At 34.1% G+C, this 16,841-nt stretch overlaps 1 protein-coding gene across 2 annotated transcripts; it reads right to left on the reverse strand.

Annotated features, from left to right (window-relative positions):
- Positions 1-1,228: 1,228 nt before the first annotated feature.
- On the reverse strand, positions 1,229-6,882 carry LOC110790202 (alpha-soluble NSF attachment protein 2). Of its 2 annotated transcripts, none has more exons than XM_056829283.1 (10): positions 6,541-6,882; positions 4,521-4,643; positions 3,235-3,284; positions 3,060-3,132; positions 2,402-2,481; positions 2,151-2,302; positions 1,904-2,063; positions 1,769-1,816; positions 1,606-1,686; positions 1,229-1,425 (listed from the first exon to the last, which is right to left on the reverse strand). In XM_056829283.1, the coding sequence occupies exons 1-10, from the start codon at positions 6,569-6,571 to the stop codon at positions 1,360-1,362; spliced, it is 864 nt and encodes a 287-aa protein (XP_056685261.1). In that variant the 5' UTR covers positions 6,572-6,882; the 3' UTR covers positions 1,229-1,359. The 2 variants fall into 2 exon arrangements, with proteins under 2 accessions (XP_056685261.1, XP_056685260.1); XM_056829282.1 differs by having other exon boundaries at positions 6,517-6,882.
- Positions 6,883-16,841: the final 9,959 nt, after the last annotated feature.

Below are 16,841 nucleotides of genomic sequence, written 5' to 3' on the forward strand. Positions count from 1 at the left end.
AATGTTCATTTCCGAAATAGTAAATGTTCATTTTTGTAGTTTATTTCCAAATAAATAAATAAATGTTCATTTCCAAAATAGTAAATGTTCATTCCAAATAAATAAATAAATGTTCATTTCCGAAATAGTAAATGTTCATTTTTGTACCAGTATTTTTTCTTTCTTGTTGTATTATTTGTTATTTCATGTTGACTTTAAAATTCATCATAAAATTGTTCATAATTTTAGTATTGGCTGTTCTTTTTTCTGGAATTTTATGTTCTTTTTTATATTGTTTGTTCTTTTTTGTTGAATTATTTGTCCTTTCTTGTTTATTTGTTTGTTCATAATAAATATATGGTTAATGTTCATAATGAAATTGTTCACTTCATTGGTCTTTTATGTTTTTACAAGCGTCTATATTGTTTATTTTCCAATAAATAAATAAATAAATGTTCATTTCCAAAATAGTAAATGTTCATTCCAAATAAATAAATAAATGTTCATTTCCGAAATAGTAAATGTTCATTTTTGTAGTTTATTTCCAAATAAATAAATAAATGTTCATTTCCAAAATAGTAAATGTTCATTCCAAATAAATAAATAAATGTTCATTTTCGAAATATTAAATGTTCATTTTTGTACCAGTATATTAATGTTCATTTTAAACAACACAAAACGACATCGTTTTGGATGGGGGTACAGCCAGCTTTGGCTGTACCCGGGTATAGCCAAAAATTTGCGGTAGCCACATTTATACAAGTAGTTGCAAACAGTACACATAGGCTTGGGATATAAGGGCCATAAGTTTACTAATAGAACTACTCCCTCCGTCCCGGAATACTTGACCTGTTTTCCTTATCGGGCCGTCCCTTAATACTTGACCTGTTTCTAAAAATGGAAATATTCTAACAATACTATATTATTTCTCACTCCACCCCTATTAACCCACCTACCCCCTACTACATACAAAAAATAATTAAAAATTCAACCCCTACTCTCCCCCAACCCCACCCCTTCACACATTTTCCACTAACTACATTAAAATAATACCCCACTATCAACTACTACCTATTAAATTAAATAAGTCAATTCAAGTTCCTTAAACTCTGTGCCGGTCAAACCGGGTCGAACATTCCGGGACGGAGGGAGTAACAAAACTTACAATGCTGTGGCGCAGCCTATAGACTAGTAGACCCAGATTTCATTGGCATTCTGGTGTTGCGTTGAAATGACACAAATATGAATATTGTACAATAAAGAATGAATAACCTATGAAACAATCAATTTTTACAAGAGGGGACGATCATATAGCACTATGAAGCTAGCAGTTTTGAGTTGGCATAAAACGTATTTCCATCGACATGATTCAGGTTAAATCTAAATTCGTGCCTTGGTTTTCAGATCCTCTTTAATTCGCAGCAGCAGAACGATTTTCCATGAATCCTACACATAAGAAAGGATCAGTTATCACTAGCATAGTCAGATGTGAAGTGTAATAGCAGAAGAACAGTCTCGCAAGTATTGCACTTGCATCCATCTTTAGCACTCTTTGCAATCAAAGATCACTATCATCAGAATCAGAAGCAACAGAGAGAACAAAGAGATGCAGAAGGAGAAAGATACCAGAGGGCTTAAGCTATCGTAGTCCATCAGAACTTCAGTAAACTTTTCAACGTCTTGTTCTTCATATGCTGCCACCAAATCCTGACATTTCAACAAGATACCAGAGTAAAATCTTGCACCGTTTACCTGAGGTAGTTATTAAGGGAAGTATTTAATTACTTACAGTTAAAAGCTCGTACTCTCGAGTTCTTGAGAAAGTGGGATCCAAGTTCTGCATATACATGTTAAGAGATTTTCAAATCTAGGCTTCTAAAAAAACACTAGCAACTGTGAAAGAAGACAACAATATAATGAAAACCTGATATCTCGACAGTGCGTTTGTCACTGCAACAACATCTCCTTTGCACAGATGGCAAACACCAGCGTTTAGTAGATGTCCTCTAACTCCATATCTCAGCAGATTGCTATTGACAGCTTCCTGTGCTACTTCTTCAAAAACCTCAATTGCCTTCGTATATCTAAAAAAGCACGCAACAAGTGATTCTCCTTCAACATTACTGTATACAAAGCTAGTCCATTAGGCAACGACCAAGTATAAAACTTACTGTTTTAACTGAGCAAAAAATAGAGCAACTTTCTGCTTGCAATGACTTGCAGACGTTGTTGCAGCTTCGCCTTGGAAAAAGTCTGCTGCTCGCCCAAAGTATTTGATAGCCTCACCAAAATCCCGCAGCTGCTCATATAGCTCGCCTACTTCCTGAATGATAAACAGCAAACCAAGTTCTGATGTTAATGATGTGCTTCATAATTCACACTCAACTGTCAAAACACTCACAAGACGAGCCAGACTTTTTACCTTGCAATGTCTTGCAGCCATACTAAATCTCCCTATATTTGAGAAAAGATTCACACCTTGCTCCAGACATGATATGGCCTCTGTTTGTAACCAGAAGAATCAATGTGACAATCAGGAAAATACAAAGTCCTACATCATATGCAGCATGCAGTCGTAGCAGTAAAAAAACTACCAGTAAACCAATAAGGCTAATACAAAAAATATTAGCAGGTGCAACTAATTGAAGTCTTCAAGCCTCAAAACAAGAACAATAATAACGACAAAACACATTGCATAGTGAAGTCTAGGTAGTTACTATATTGTCATTATGTGTTTGGTTTGGCGGAAAACATTTTCAAGTGTACTATACATATTTACACAAGAAGCTACTTCATATTTCAATGGATATAAGCTTTCGAGCATCATATTCCTTTGTTTGGTTCTTTACTACCGAGTTTATATAGAAAGGAAAAGGAGATATACGTGAGGAAAAAGCAAGAAGATAAAGGTCAGGGAGGAAAATGTGGCATTTTTTCTTACAGTAAGAAAGTTCTTTTCCTACAGACTAATCAGGGGAAAGTGGACAGCAATACAGCATGTACAACTCCAAATTCCACAAAGATAAACCAACCAATTGATTTCACTGACGAAATCAAGTGATACACGAATCAACACTCACGTAAGGGAGATATCTTCTTATAGCAGTTTGCAGCTTCTACATAAGCACCAGCAGCTTCGTGACTGTCACCAGACTGAAAAAAATCGAAATATTGACATGTTAGTCCATCCACACTATAGCATAAATGAAAGAATTAAGCATAACACAAACAAAAAGTTGAAGATGAAAAATGCACCTTCAAGTGACACTCAGCCAACTTGATGTAGGCAGGTCCAGCTTGATCCCCTGATCAATGTCATACATTAAAAAACGTTCAGCAATTTACTAATTGAATCAAAACCTGCTAATTCTAGGTAACACATCATTAGTGTTGGATTGTGTAAAAAATAAATATCTTTACAGAATACCGGACAAAATATATTCTCTATCAATTAGCAAAACAATTAGGAAAAATTGATATTGACAGTTCCAACTATGGCCGTTTAACTTTTAAAGGTCCCAACTTTTGATTATTCTAGAGTGGTCTCAACTTTAAGGTGTGTTTTCCAAGAATGGTCCTTTGGTTTATTAAACTATTAATTAAGTTGATTTAAGCATATCATATTGTTCCATTTACTTCATTTAATTAAAAAATATGATTATTGCACGAGAGATATGAGTGTTAATTAAGTTATTTAGCACTTAATTTTAACTAAGGGACCATTTTTGGAAAACACTCTCTATAGTTGGGACCACCCTGACATAATCAAAAGTTGGGACCTTTTAAAGTAAATCGGCCATAGTTGGGACCGATAATATCAATTTTTCCAAACAATTATTGCTAAATGGTTATTTTCACTTTTTATTTTTGGCTTGTTTATGAAGCAAATAAGCTATATGGTCTGGTCTATGTTTACTTTTTATTCTAGTTTTGCTCTAAAAAATTACACAAGTGACACTAATACAATGATGTACACGAGATTCGATCCGTATGTTATATCTAAAGACTTTATCTATCTTTTATTGGTCTTCAAACTCAATCTCACTGTACTGATTTAAGAATAATACTCCATATGGAGCATCATGACATTCAATCTATTGTTAAAAATTATCATCACTGTTCACTAAGTAGACTAATTAAATAATTCAATTCGTACACTTAAATAATTATTTAACCATATCTACATTTTATTTAATTTAATGTCTTCTTCCTAATTTTCTTGTACAGAATATACTTACATTTTAAATGCTTTCTTTTATTGATTGTACAAAAGAACAAGTCAAACACTGAAATTATTGTCATAAATCCTACGGTTAACTTTAAACCATGCTTTTTGTTTTTGTTTCAAGATAAAACCCAGCATGTTCCCAGAAAAGAAGCACTAAATTGATTTATCAGAAATAACACATTTTTGTTAGGAAACAATCAGAAAGAACATGAAATCTGCAGAAAAAGAGAAATCCCACAAGAAAAATGCCTCAATTTTTGAATAATTTGTCATACAAATGGTACAATTGAGAAATTACAGGTTAGAAATTTACAAGATTTGGCGATTTTGAACTCTGTGGCGGATTTCTGATAGAAATCAACAGCATCGTCGTGTTTCGAAACAGAGCCGAACAGCAGCAGGATCATCTTATCGGCCTTATTGTTGCATTCTTCACCTTGAGTTACGTAATCCACCATTTTTGGAAAAGAGAGGAGAAAGAAATTGAAAAGAGCGGTTAAGTTTGAAAGTTTGATAGACGTTGAATTGTTGAAGGACAAGTGAAGAAGAAGGCTGAATTTATATGGAAGTTTTTACACAACGCTATAAATCTTGGTAGTGATCGAACTGAAATTTCTGTTGATTTTTTATTTGGATTCGATACGTTTATTTTGTTGGGATTACATAAGTATATGACTTTGTAGACTGACCGTTACATATGATTTAAGGATTGTGAAATGTGAAATGTGACGTATGCGCCAAATAAATGACAATTTGTGCAGGTCAACCCTTGAGAAAATAGGGATAACAAAGGAATCTTCATTTCTAAGAACAAGTAAATAGCTAGGTTCCCCTCAAAAAAAAAAAAATAGCTAGGCTTGAACTTGTGACCTCATGTCATATGTTCAATATCCCGCCGTCTCCATAAAATAAGACGGGGGGATTGAGTTTAGTAGGGGCATAAATGGGGCATTTTAGCTAAATATTGAGTACTTCATCCGTCTCTAAAGGATTGCCTATTTGATTTTTCACGGTCTTCAAGATACGACTTAAAATGTAAATAATTTTAATTCTACACTAGTAAAAATTATAAAAAGATATTCGAAAAATGTATATTGAAACGATTCTAACAATACTCCACACGACTATATTATTTCGTATATAAGTTTTTAAAATTTTACCAAAAGTTGCAATGGGAAAAATCTTTTAGGGACATAGAAAATGTATTAAAAGTCAGTTAACTTAGTCAAGCAAAAACTCGATGTCAAATTTCCAACGAAGCCAAAAGTTTGTTCAAGCTCACTCAAAAAGAGAATGTGTGTGTAATGTATGCAATTGAACCAATGTTGTGTTTTCTATTCCTTAGCGACAACATATGACTTTCAAATCAACTTAATTACTATGGGTATGACTATTTTTTAGTTCATGATTCAATCTAAATCATATTACTTTCAAATCCAAAAAACCAAAAATTGAAAACTGGCAGTGATACCGAACGAACCCTTAGATACTCCGTAATTTTTAGTAAGTTTATTGTCATGCATAGTTGCAGCCTTTGTAGGTCTAGTAAGTTTCAACAAGTTTAAATTAGGGCCAATAATTTTAGAAGATAACCCAAACTGAACATTTGTTTTGATATAGCAAACTCAAATGATCAAATGGTATTAACCCCAGTTAACATACGTACTTAGATCATTTGTTTTGATAGGAAACTCAAATGATCTAAGGTAGTGTTTGGATATCATCATTTGATTTCAAATGTTTTATTTCAAATGTAGAAATTCAAATTCCAACTTTCAAATCCAAATTATACGTTTGGGAAATATGAGAATTTCAATTCCGGTATTTCAAATTCTATCTATATGTTTGGAGGTTAATAGGAATTTTAATTATCTAACTAATGGATAGTAGGAAAAAATAAACCATCAATTGTAACTCAACCATAAACAACAATCTATCAACAACATAATTTCATCCAATCCCATCAAAAAAAAATACAATCATGCAAATCCGGTTCTAACCTAGATTCAAAGAGAAATTCTTACTCAAAATTTGTGTCTCTTCATTCGAACTAAAAATCTCATTCACTTTAATTTCCTGAAATTAATTTTCTTTTTCCTTTAATTTACTATAAAATCTAGCCATCAATCAATTCAACACCTAAATATCCCCAAAATCAAAAATCAAAATATAATTGATTGCTTCTCCTTCCTCTAGCTTGCAATCTGATTTTATCAATTAAAAATCTGATTTTTCTTCCAATTTCCTCAAATATGTAAATTTTCTCAATTAAAAATTTTCTCAATCTAAAAAATTCGCTTCAACAATACCGACAGAGATGAAGAAACGGCGACCTTCTGTTGGTGGACGAGGCGATGGAGCCATGGAGGGATGGTGGCGAAGGAGAGAGATTTAGGTTAAGAGAGAAGGAATTGGTATTTAAGCGAGAGAGAGAGAGAGTTTAGGAGGAAGGTAAAAGATCTGTAATAGCGATGAATGCGATCGAAAACGATGGATCTTGAAACGGCGGTCGGCAGTGAGTTAATAAACGATCGTCGAGGTGGTGGCCATGGAGAATTGGTGGTTGAGGCAGTGGAGGAGAGGGATCGAATGTGTTTGGGAGAGGAGAGAGAAAATTGTGTCCGGTGAAGAGAGAAAGGAGGAGTTGGGAGACAGAGCAGGAATTGAAATGACGGCACTTATGGTGGAATTTCAAATTCATCCAAATGAACCCATATTTTAAGGACTTGGATTCGGCCCAAATCCAAATTCAAATTCCAGGAGTTTCCAAACAGTGAATTTGGCCCAATTCCGGAATTTGAAATGAAATTCTCTTATCCAAACAGGCCATAATAGTAATAACTCCAGTTAACATACTTAGATAATTTGTTTTGATAGGAAACTCAAATGATCTAATGGTATTAACCCTAGTTATCATAATTAACATACTTAACAGTATTTGTCATTTCTAGTTCAAACGTAGAACCTTCTTTCAATCTATATTTATATATTAAAAGACGTCGATAAGAAAGTATATGTGACACGTTGCGCTTTTATTGGTCGTTCGCTTCATGTAATCTTCTCATACATAAAAATGGTCAAATATGGTTTGAACCCCTTACTTTGAATTTAAACAACAAATCTTTTACCATTAAACTATTACATGTTTCATTTTATCATTGCAAACAAATTATATATAAGTAAAGATAATTGTTATTAACATAGTAACTCAGGGCATCACCTGGGCCCAAAAACTAATATTTAAATTAAATGTGATTATTTTTTGGGGGGTTAGCACCCGGTTCACCCTTAGGCTAATCCGGATTTAGGGCGAGTTTTGGTTGGTTAGGTTACAATCCCCTCCCAATTGTTGTTGCGGGGATCGAACACGGGTTTTCCTTACCAAGTTCAGTCTCAATCACCACTGAACCAACAAGCAATTGGTAAATTAAATGTGATTATGATAATATTGCGCATACCCAAACCTATCAAATTGATTATGATAATATCACACAAGACCTAACAAATACCAATGATTTCTTGGCCTAGTGGTTAAGACTGAGGGCCTGTGTACAATAGGTCTCAGACTCGAATCCCCCGGCCCCCATTTGTAATTTATATTGCCCTTGTGGCTCATTTGCAACAAAAAAAAAAAAAAAAAAACAACACAACACCTATCAAATTAAGGTATATTATCTCGATGTGGTGTAAATTATGTCCAAGATTTGTTAACGTAAATCTCTCAAATCCCCTCAGTTTTATGTTGTACAATTTGTTGATTAAGACACTATTCCATTTGAACTTTGGAAAATCAGAACAGAAAAGTTCGGGTTTAGAGGGGACCATAACTCTAGTGTGTGTGCAATCCAAGATTATGGATTTATATGCAACTAAATCCCGATCGAATCTAAATCTCGAAAGGTTGTAATTAAGTGATTAAGCAGAATAGCAGACGCGTTAAACCAAATGAAGTATACGTAGTTTGGATTTTGGATGAAAAATTAATATTTATTAAATAGGATTATATGTACGTCGCGGTAATTGTCAAGAATTGTCCACGCTCCCAACAAACCCATTCAACGCAGTACCAAATTTCTTAAACCTAGGACCACCAAGTAAGATACTTTCAAAAATCTATACAAATTAGTGAATTACCAATTACTCCATCTGTCTCACATTAATTGTTACACTTATCTTTGCACAAAGTTTTAGGTGATAAGTGGTTGTTTGGTTATCAATTGTTATTTTATTGAAAAAGTAGATGTGATAGGAGTTAGTGGGATATTTTTTTAACAATCCCACTTATATGGACCCGGTCCACGCTATAATTAGCGTGGACCAGGGTATTTTTGTAAATTAACTATATCTTCATAATATAGTCATTTCGATAAGAATGACTATTTTATACAAAGAGTAACTATATGTTCTGTAAAGTAACTATATCTTCATAATAGTAACTATGAAAAAATAATAATATAGCCATTTCGATAACAATAACTATTTTATCTAAAGAGTAACTAAATCATATAGAAAAATAATTTTAACTGTAGAACAACTACTACGAAGTATATTTTAAAATAAACAATATAATATAGATGTTTTAGAGGTCATATAGTAACTTTTTCGATTATAGTTACTATTATTTCATATATTTACTGAAATAAAAAAAGAGTAACTATATCAAAAGTAAGAGTAATTATAACTCTTGAACAATAATTAAGAAAACATTAACTACATGATTAGTTCTTTTTAGCTACGACATTCTAATTATTTACATCTATTCAATAAGACACATTTTCTTTAAACCAACACGTCCTCTCCTTCGACATCCGCGTTCTCTCTTTTCTCTACCACGTCTTTGCTTTTCATTGTTGTCAAAATTTTCTTCTTCTTCTCCTGCTTTTGTTTTCCTTGCAGAAGTTATTCTTCGCACGACTTCAATTCTAGATAAATCATCTTTGTATTTCTGAATTAATAATATATAAACTAAGTTAATAATTTAACATTTAAGTGTGAAAAAATGACATAGTAACTGTGTAAAACATATAGTTTCTATTATGCATCATACAGTAACTCTTATAATTAATGATGATAAGATATTCGTAGAATTGCAGATATAGTTATTGTTATAGTCATATAGTTACTGTCATAATAATATAGTCACTCTTATTACTAATAACATAGAGACAAAAAAAACATAAAAAGAACAAAATGATAACATAGTAACTATTAAAAACATATAGTTACTATTATACATGATATAGCATATTTTAATATTAATGATAGTCATATATTAGCAGAGTTGTGTATATATAGTTATTGTTATGATCATATAGTTAAATGTGATCATAACATAGTAACTCTTATTAATAATAATATAGAGGACAACAAAGAACATAAAAAGAACATTATAATATACAAAATAATTATATCAAACATATAGTTACTATTATACAAGATATAATACCTATAAATATTATTCATGGTCATGTAGTCACATAGTTGCAGACATAGTTGGTGTGATAATAATATAGCAACCCTGTCACTAAAAATATAGAATAACATCAAAAACATGCACAGAACATAATAAATTAAAATAGTAACTATTTCAAACATATAGTAACTATATAAAACATACAAATACTATTGAAGAAAATAAACATATGGTAACAAATCATGATAAAATAAACATAGTACCTAATTCAAAAATATAGTAACTATGTAAAACATGCATATAGGAACTATTATTATAATATAGTAACTATTGTACACATATAGTAACCATTATAATCATATAGCCACTATCTAAGAAGCGAACAAAAACATACTCTAAATAACATAGTACATAATGTAATCGTATAGTAACTATTATTTATCAAAAAGTCACTATAAACTGTTAACATAATAACTATCTTAAGCACATAGTTACTGTTTTAAACTTATAATAACTTTCTAAAAAATATAGTAACTATTTTAAACACATAGTTACTGTTTTAAAGTTATAGTAACTTTTAAAAAAATATAGTTACTAGTTCTAAAAACTACTACTAACATAAACACAACGAACATTCCAGTGACTATTAAAAACACTATTTCGCAACATAAATTAAAGGTAACTATATCATTTATATACTAACTATGTGAAACACTAACCTTAATTTCAACAAAACAACAATCATTTCAAATCACTCAACAAAATAATAACCATTGTACACATATAGTAACCATTAAAATAATATAGTAACTATTGTACACATATAATAACCATTAAAATTACATAGTACCTCTTTAAACCACATAGTTACTGTATTACTCATGCAGTTACTATTTAAAACCGTGAAGTTACTAGTCGAATTCGCGAAGTGAAAATGATATTTCGACAAAACACAAACATTATTCTCCAAAACAACAAATATTTTCAATTTTAAATAAAAATAGACTTAAAATTCTTTAAAAAACAACAAACCGAGATGTGATCTCTAAAAGTTCTTGCGAAGATTTGTTGACGAGCTCAAATTCTCCGATTCGGTTTCGGCAACGACGAACCTCCATCTTGATCTACTACTTCCTCCAATTTTTCCTCATCTAATAGATCCAATTGTAAGAATTGTAAGATAATTACGAAGAAATTCGAACAAAACCTAGAAATTTGGGCTAAATTTTAAAAATCATAGAGAGAAAATGAAGAGAGAGAAATGAAAGAGAAATGAACAGAATGTAGATCTGAAATTTTGAAAAATAAAAAAGTTTAAAACGTATATAAAGTGGGTTAGACACAAATCGCATTTAAACTCTACAAAACACATAGTTACTATAATACGCATATAGTTACTATTTAAAATCACAAAATAACTGACACGTGACAGTTACACATATTGCCCATACAAATTACTCCGTCGCCCTGGTCCACGCTAAGTTAGCGTGGACCAGGTTTATATCAGTGTAAATATTTTTTTTAATTGAATAAGAGAGGGTGTGGGGACAAAAAACAATTTAGTGGGAAGAGAGAGACAATAAAATAATTGTGGGGTCATTCCTATTTTAGAAGTGTAACAACTAATCTGGGACGGATGAAAAAGGAAAGTGTAACAACTAATCTGGGACGGAGGGAGTATAATGTTTCTTACAAAAAAATGTCAAAAAAAAATAATAACAAATCTTTTGTTTTTGTTTTTTATTTTTTATGCAGGGTGATCTTTCACATGATTTTTGCCGAACTTATACTGTACTAATTGTTAGAAATTAAACACAACTTAGTTAATTCGATAAGAATACGAAACGGACTTGGAGTCAAATATGAGTCTTATTTGCTTATTATTTAGTTTCCTAGTTTATGTAGAATTGTAATTAGGAAACTAATAGTATTTTGGTATGTAACAATCTCTAGAATTATTTAGACTTGGGGAGCAAGTATAATTCTAGTAGACGTGAGTTTCTAGTTTAGCCTATAAAAGGTGTTTAGGCCTAGCTAGAAAATAAGAGGGGAAAATACATTGGTGAGAGGAATCATCAATTGAGGGGTTATTGTATTATTTTGCAGGAACTTAATAATACGATAATATTTGAGGGGAGAAAACCTAAATTTCCTCACAAACACTTGTGTCTTTTATTATTGTTTTTGTTATTTGTTCTATATTGTATTTGAGAGTTTGTTCCCATTCGTTCGTAGCACGTGTTTGGTTATAAAAAACTGGTATCAAGAGCTGGGTTTAGCCATGGATGATTTCGGGAACAAGTACAAGGTAGAACTTTTAATGGGAAGACGAATTTCTCATTATGGCAAAGTACAATTTAGGATATTCTTATACGTCAAGGTCTTTACAGATTCGGTGGACAAGGACAAGTGGGAGGATATGCAACTACGGGATACTAGTACGATCAAATTGACTCTTGCACCAAAGATCAAGTACAACGTCTTAGAGGAAAATAATCCATAAGAGTTGTGGGACAAATGGGTTAAGATGTACGCATCTAAGTCATTGGACAACAAGTTGTTCTTGAAGAAAGACCTTTATTCACTCGAGATGGAAGAAGACATCGCACTACAAGATCATCTAAATAAGTTTAATGGCTTGATCACCTAATTGGCGAATTGGATGTGAAAATTGAGGAGGAGAACAAGGCAATTTTATTGTTGACATCTCTCCCTAAAAGTTATAACTCTGTGATAACTAGTTTACTTGTAGAGAAGACAACAATTGTTTTGGACGATACTGTGGTGGCGTTATTCGAGGCGGAGAGGTTCATGAAGCAAGGGAGATCGTCATCAATTTATGGAGGAGCAGGATTGGTAGCAGAGGGTAGTAGCAATAACTGGAAAGGCAAGAAGAAGGCGAGCAATACAAACTCTAACATCAAGTGTTGGTACTGTGACGAGGTGGGACATATACAATCAAAGTGTCCTAGGTACAAGGAAGACTTGATGGTCTTGAGGAACGGTAGGGTTAGAGGTGTTGCTACTATTGATATTGATGAGGATAGCTCTAATGGTGGAGGAGAGTAAAGATCCAAAAGAGGGTTGGATTTTGGATTCGGGATGCTCATAACACATTTGTTGTAGGAAGGAGTGGTTTACTTCTTATAAACAAAGTGATGGGTTGTGTGTCACCTTGCCTAACGGGGAAGAGGCTAACGTTGAGGGTATAGGTGAGGTTGAGATCAAGACACATGATGGGAAGACTCAAAATTACGAGAGGTGAGGTATATTTTGAGATTTGATCGCAATCTCATATCTTTGGGTCGTTTGGATGGCTTGGGTTATGCTACTCATATCGAGGGAGGTCGTTTGGAGGTCACCAAGGCTAGGAGTGTGATCTTGAAGGGACGATGTAACAAACAAAATCTCTTCATACTTGAAGGAGGTATTGAGGGACGAATTTTTGCTCAAGGGAAGGCAAGCTCCGGAAGTTGTTCGTTGGTTCGCGAAGAGACTAAGTTTAGTTTAAGGGAAAGTTTGTTAGGAATTAAACACAACTTAGTTAAGTCGATAAGAATACGAAACGGGCTTGGAGTCTAATATAAGTCTTATTTTCTTATTATTTAGTTTCCTAGTTTATGTATAATTGTAATTAGGAAACTAATAGTATTTTGGTATGTAACAATCTCTAGAATTATTTAGATTTGGGGAGCAAGTATAATTCTAGTAGACGTGGGTTTCTAGTTTAGCCTATAAAATGGGGTTTAGGCCTAGCTAGAAAATAAGAGGGGAAAATACATTGGTGAGAGGAATCATCAATTGAGGGGTTATTGTATTATTTTGCAGGAACTTAATAATACGATAATATTTGAGGGGAGGAAATCTAAATTTCCTCACAAACACTTGTGTCTTTTATTATTGTTTTTGCTATTTGTTCTATATTGTATTTGCGGGTTTGATCCCATTCGTCCGTGCCATGTGTTTGGTTATAACACTAATTTTGTTGATCTTAGGCTCTATTTCGTTAATCTTATTTCCACTTATTTCGGAAAATATTAGCTCAGTTAAGTTTAAATTTTTTTAGAGGGAAAGATAGTACGGGAATTTTATTAAATCAAATCAATTTCCGCCAAAGTAGTGATACTTTTGGGAAGCGAACTATTACAAACGTACTCATAATTATCACTAGTATCCACCTTGCCACTAGATGAGCTACTGTGTTACATGCCCATTTCACATGAGAAATATTAAAAGAATCGAAATATAAACTAATATCCTTAGTATCATCATACAGAATATGAATTGGAGTAAGCTCGCCCTTACAACCTTTGATAACCTCGACCACATTAATAACATCATTCTCCACACAAACACGATCGTATCCCAACCTCCTAGCAATTTGAAGACCAAAACGTACTGCAAGAGCTTCCCCAATCTCGGGAGCAGTAGTGTAAGTACGTCTTACCGCAACAGCAACCAAATCTTCAGCCTCGTTTCTAATGACCACCCCTAAACCCATCTTACTATTCTCACAAACATAAGCATCAATATTAATTTGAACATGCCCAATGGGGGGGGCACAAGACAAAGTAGTTGTCGTAGACAAATTAGTCCTAGCATGCGTACTAAATGGACACTTATGTACCTTGCAAGAATATGAATTGTGATCCTCTATGAACCGTACAACTAAGTAGCACGGATACGGATACGGATACGTGTACGAATACGGATACGGGGACGGGTACAGGGACAGAAAACAGCAAAATCAAAATTTCTAAAAACGGGTACGGCTCGGATTCGGCAAAAAAAAAAAAAAAAAAATATAATACATTTAATGAATAATATTACCTTAGATTTAGTTTTTATAAATTAAATGGAAATAAGCTTATTAATTTACAGTATTTCAATCACAATTACAATTAATTATCAAAGAATAATGTTTCATACTTATCACAAATAAACTGTGACACTCTTAAATAAAGGGACTAGATAGTTTTCCTTAGCAAATACTAAAGACATTAAGTCATCTTTACTTTAGTGGGTGACAACTGTATTCCCCACCCCCACCCACGGACCAACCCACCCACCCACCCACCCACCCAAACAAAAGAAGAAAAGAAAACAACAACAAACAAACAAACGAGATTCCAACTTACTGCCTTTCTCCCTCAATTAAAGAAAAGTAAAAAAAAATATCAGAGAAGGTTACTCAATACTCACCGCCGGCGAGGGATTGAGGGAGACAGGATAAGACGACGCCGTAGAAGAAGAATTGGCGTCGTAGAAGAAGAACCGGTGAGGCTCGAAGCTACCTCGAAGCTTCCTCAAGCGGCGAACAGGAAGAGCCGACGACTTCCTCGAAGTTGAGACAACCGGCGGCGGCGACTGTGAGACGACCGGCGACGACGACCAACAACCACTCACCAATGACGCGGGTGAGAGAGAATTTGCCCCAATTGGGTGAGTTTGAAAAATAAAACCCTAATTTATGATTTTGGGCTTCACAAATACCATGGATTCGTGATTTCAACCCCAAATACGAACCCACCCGTCCCCGAAAACGAACCCAACCGTACCCAAATCCCACCCGCGTACCCACTATTTAGATTCGGCCCGGTGACGTTTTTAGAGCGTACCCGTCCCGTACCCGTACCCGGTACGGGATTCGGTACCTGGGTGGCGTACCCGGGCTTCGTAGCCGTACAAAACGCGCTGCGACCATCATGAAGTTTAGTCTCACATTTTCAAAGAAAATCGGGTTCATCCACCTCCATGAAGCCCACAACAGAGCTGCAATCTTACACATGTTCTTGGCATTACACTTCCGACTCAACCATAACCAACGTTCCGCAAAACAAGAGGATGAGGCTCCTATCAATACATGAGAGAGCTCACATTGTAGCCAAATCGTTTTGGCCGCCTCATACTCAAATAAAGAGTGTATAATTGTTTCCTTCGGGTCACCACAAATTGGGCACGTAGCATTCATAGCAATGTGATGATACACAAGTCGATGTCTAACTGCTAAGTTACCTCACATTCCACAAGAAATGACACAGTTTAGGTGGACCGTTAATACCTCAGGTGGTCCTCCGTACATCCTCCTCTACTATCGTATCTACTACTTCGTGGGTGTCCAACCTTGCTAGCCAATATCCCGACTTCATAGAGTATTTACCATCCCTTGTTTGTTTCCAATACAATGTGTAAGTCTATAGGGCGTCGTAGATAAATAGGAATTGGTCGTATGATATTACCAATGTCAGCAAGAAATGAAGCATTCGACCTCTCCTCGTTCCACTCGCTAGTGCGATCATGTAGTATGTCAGACACTCTCAATTGAGTATCACAACCCTTAGTAGGAATTGGATAGTGTACCTTGCCATCTTTGATAATCCACGGGTTAGCCCATAATTTTTTCTCCGCTACCAACCCGCCACACTAGCCCATCACGAACAAGCAACTTTGCACCCCACATACTCCTCCACGAATAACTAGGGTCATAGCCCCGGTGGGCCTCTAGGACGTCACAATGCTTGAAATAATGAGCTTTAAGGATGTTATGCAGTAACGAGTCCGAGTCACATTGCAACCTCCAAATTTGTTTCGCCAGTAGTGCTTGATTGAAGCACTTGAGATCTCTAAATCTCATATCGCCTTTCGCCTTAGGTAGACACAATTTCACCCAATTTTGCCAATGAATCTTGCGATTGTCCTCTCTTGAGCCCAACCAAAAACGGCATAATAGAAGTGGATTTCATCAATGAGACCCTCTGGAATATTAAAAATACTCATCATTTACGTCGGGATAGCTTGTGCAATAGCTTTGAAGAGAACTTCTTTTCCCGGTCGCGAAAGAAGATGATATTTCCATCCAATTCGTTCAGTTACATCAATATTCTCTCTTTCAAACACGCAAATATATCTTTTTCGACATCCCAATAATTGTCGCTAAACCCAGATACTTCTCATATTTTTCTACCTCATACACCCCTAAAGTATCAATAATTATCTTTCTCCTGTCAACTGATACACATTTACTGAAGGCTACATCTGTCTTAATTGTTAAGATTAACTTTCTGACCAGATTCTCTTTTGTAGGTACTAATAATATGTAATACCACGAATTTTTAAAACTCGATTAATTATGGTTAATTATTTTTATTTAGCTTAAAATCGTTTTAAATCCTAAATTTGAACTTTATTTTAATTAACGAAGTTTTATTTCGCTTGAATTTT

Source organism: Spinacia oleracea, chromosome 5, assembly GCF_020520425.1.
Source record: "Spinacia oleracea cultivar Varoflay chromosome 5, BTI_SOV_V1, whole genome shotgun sequence".
Classification (NCBI taxonomy): Eukaryota; Viridiplantae; Streptophyta; class Magnoliopsida; order Caryophyllales; family Amaranthaceae; genus Spinacia; species Spinacia oleracea.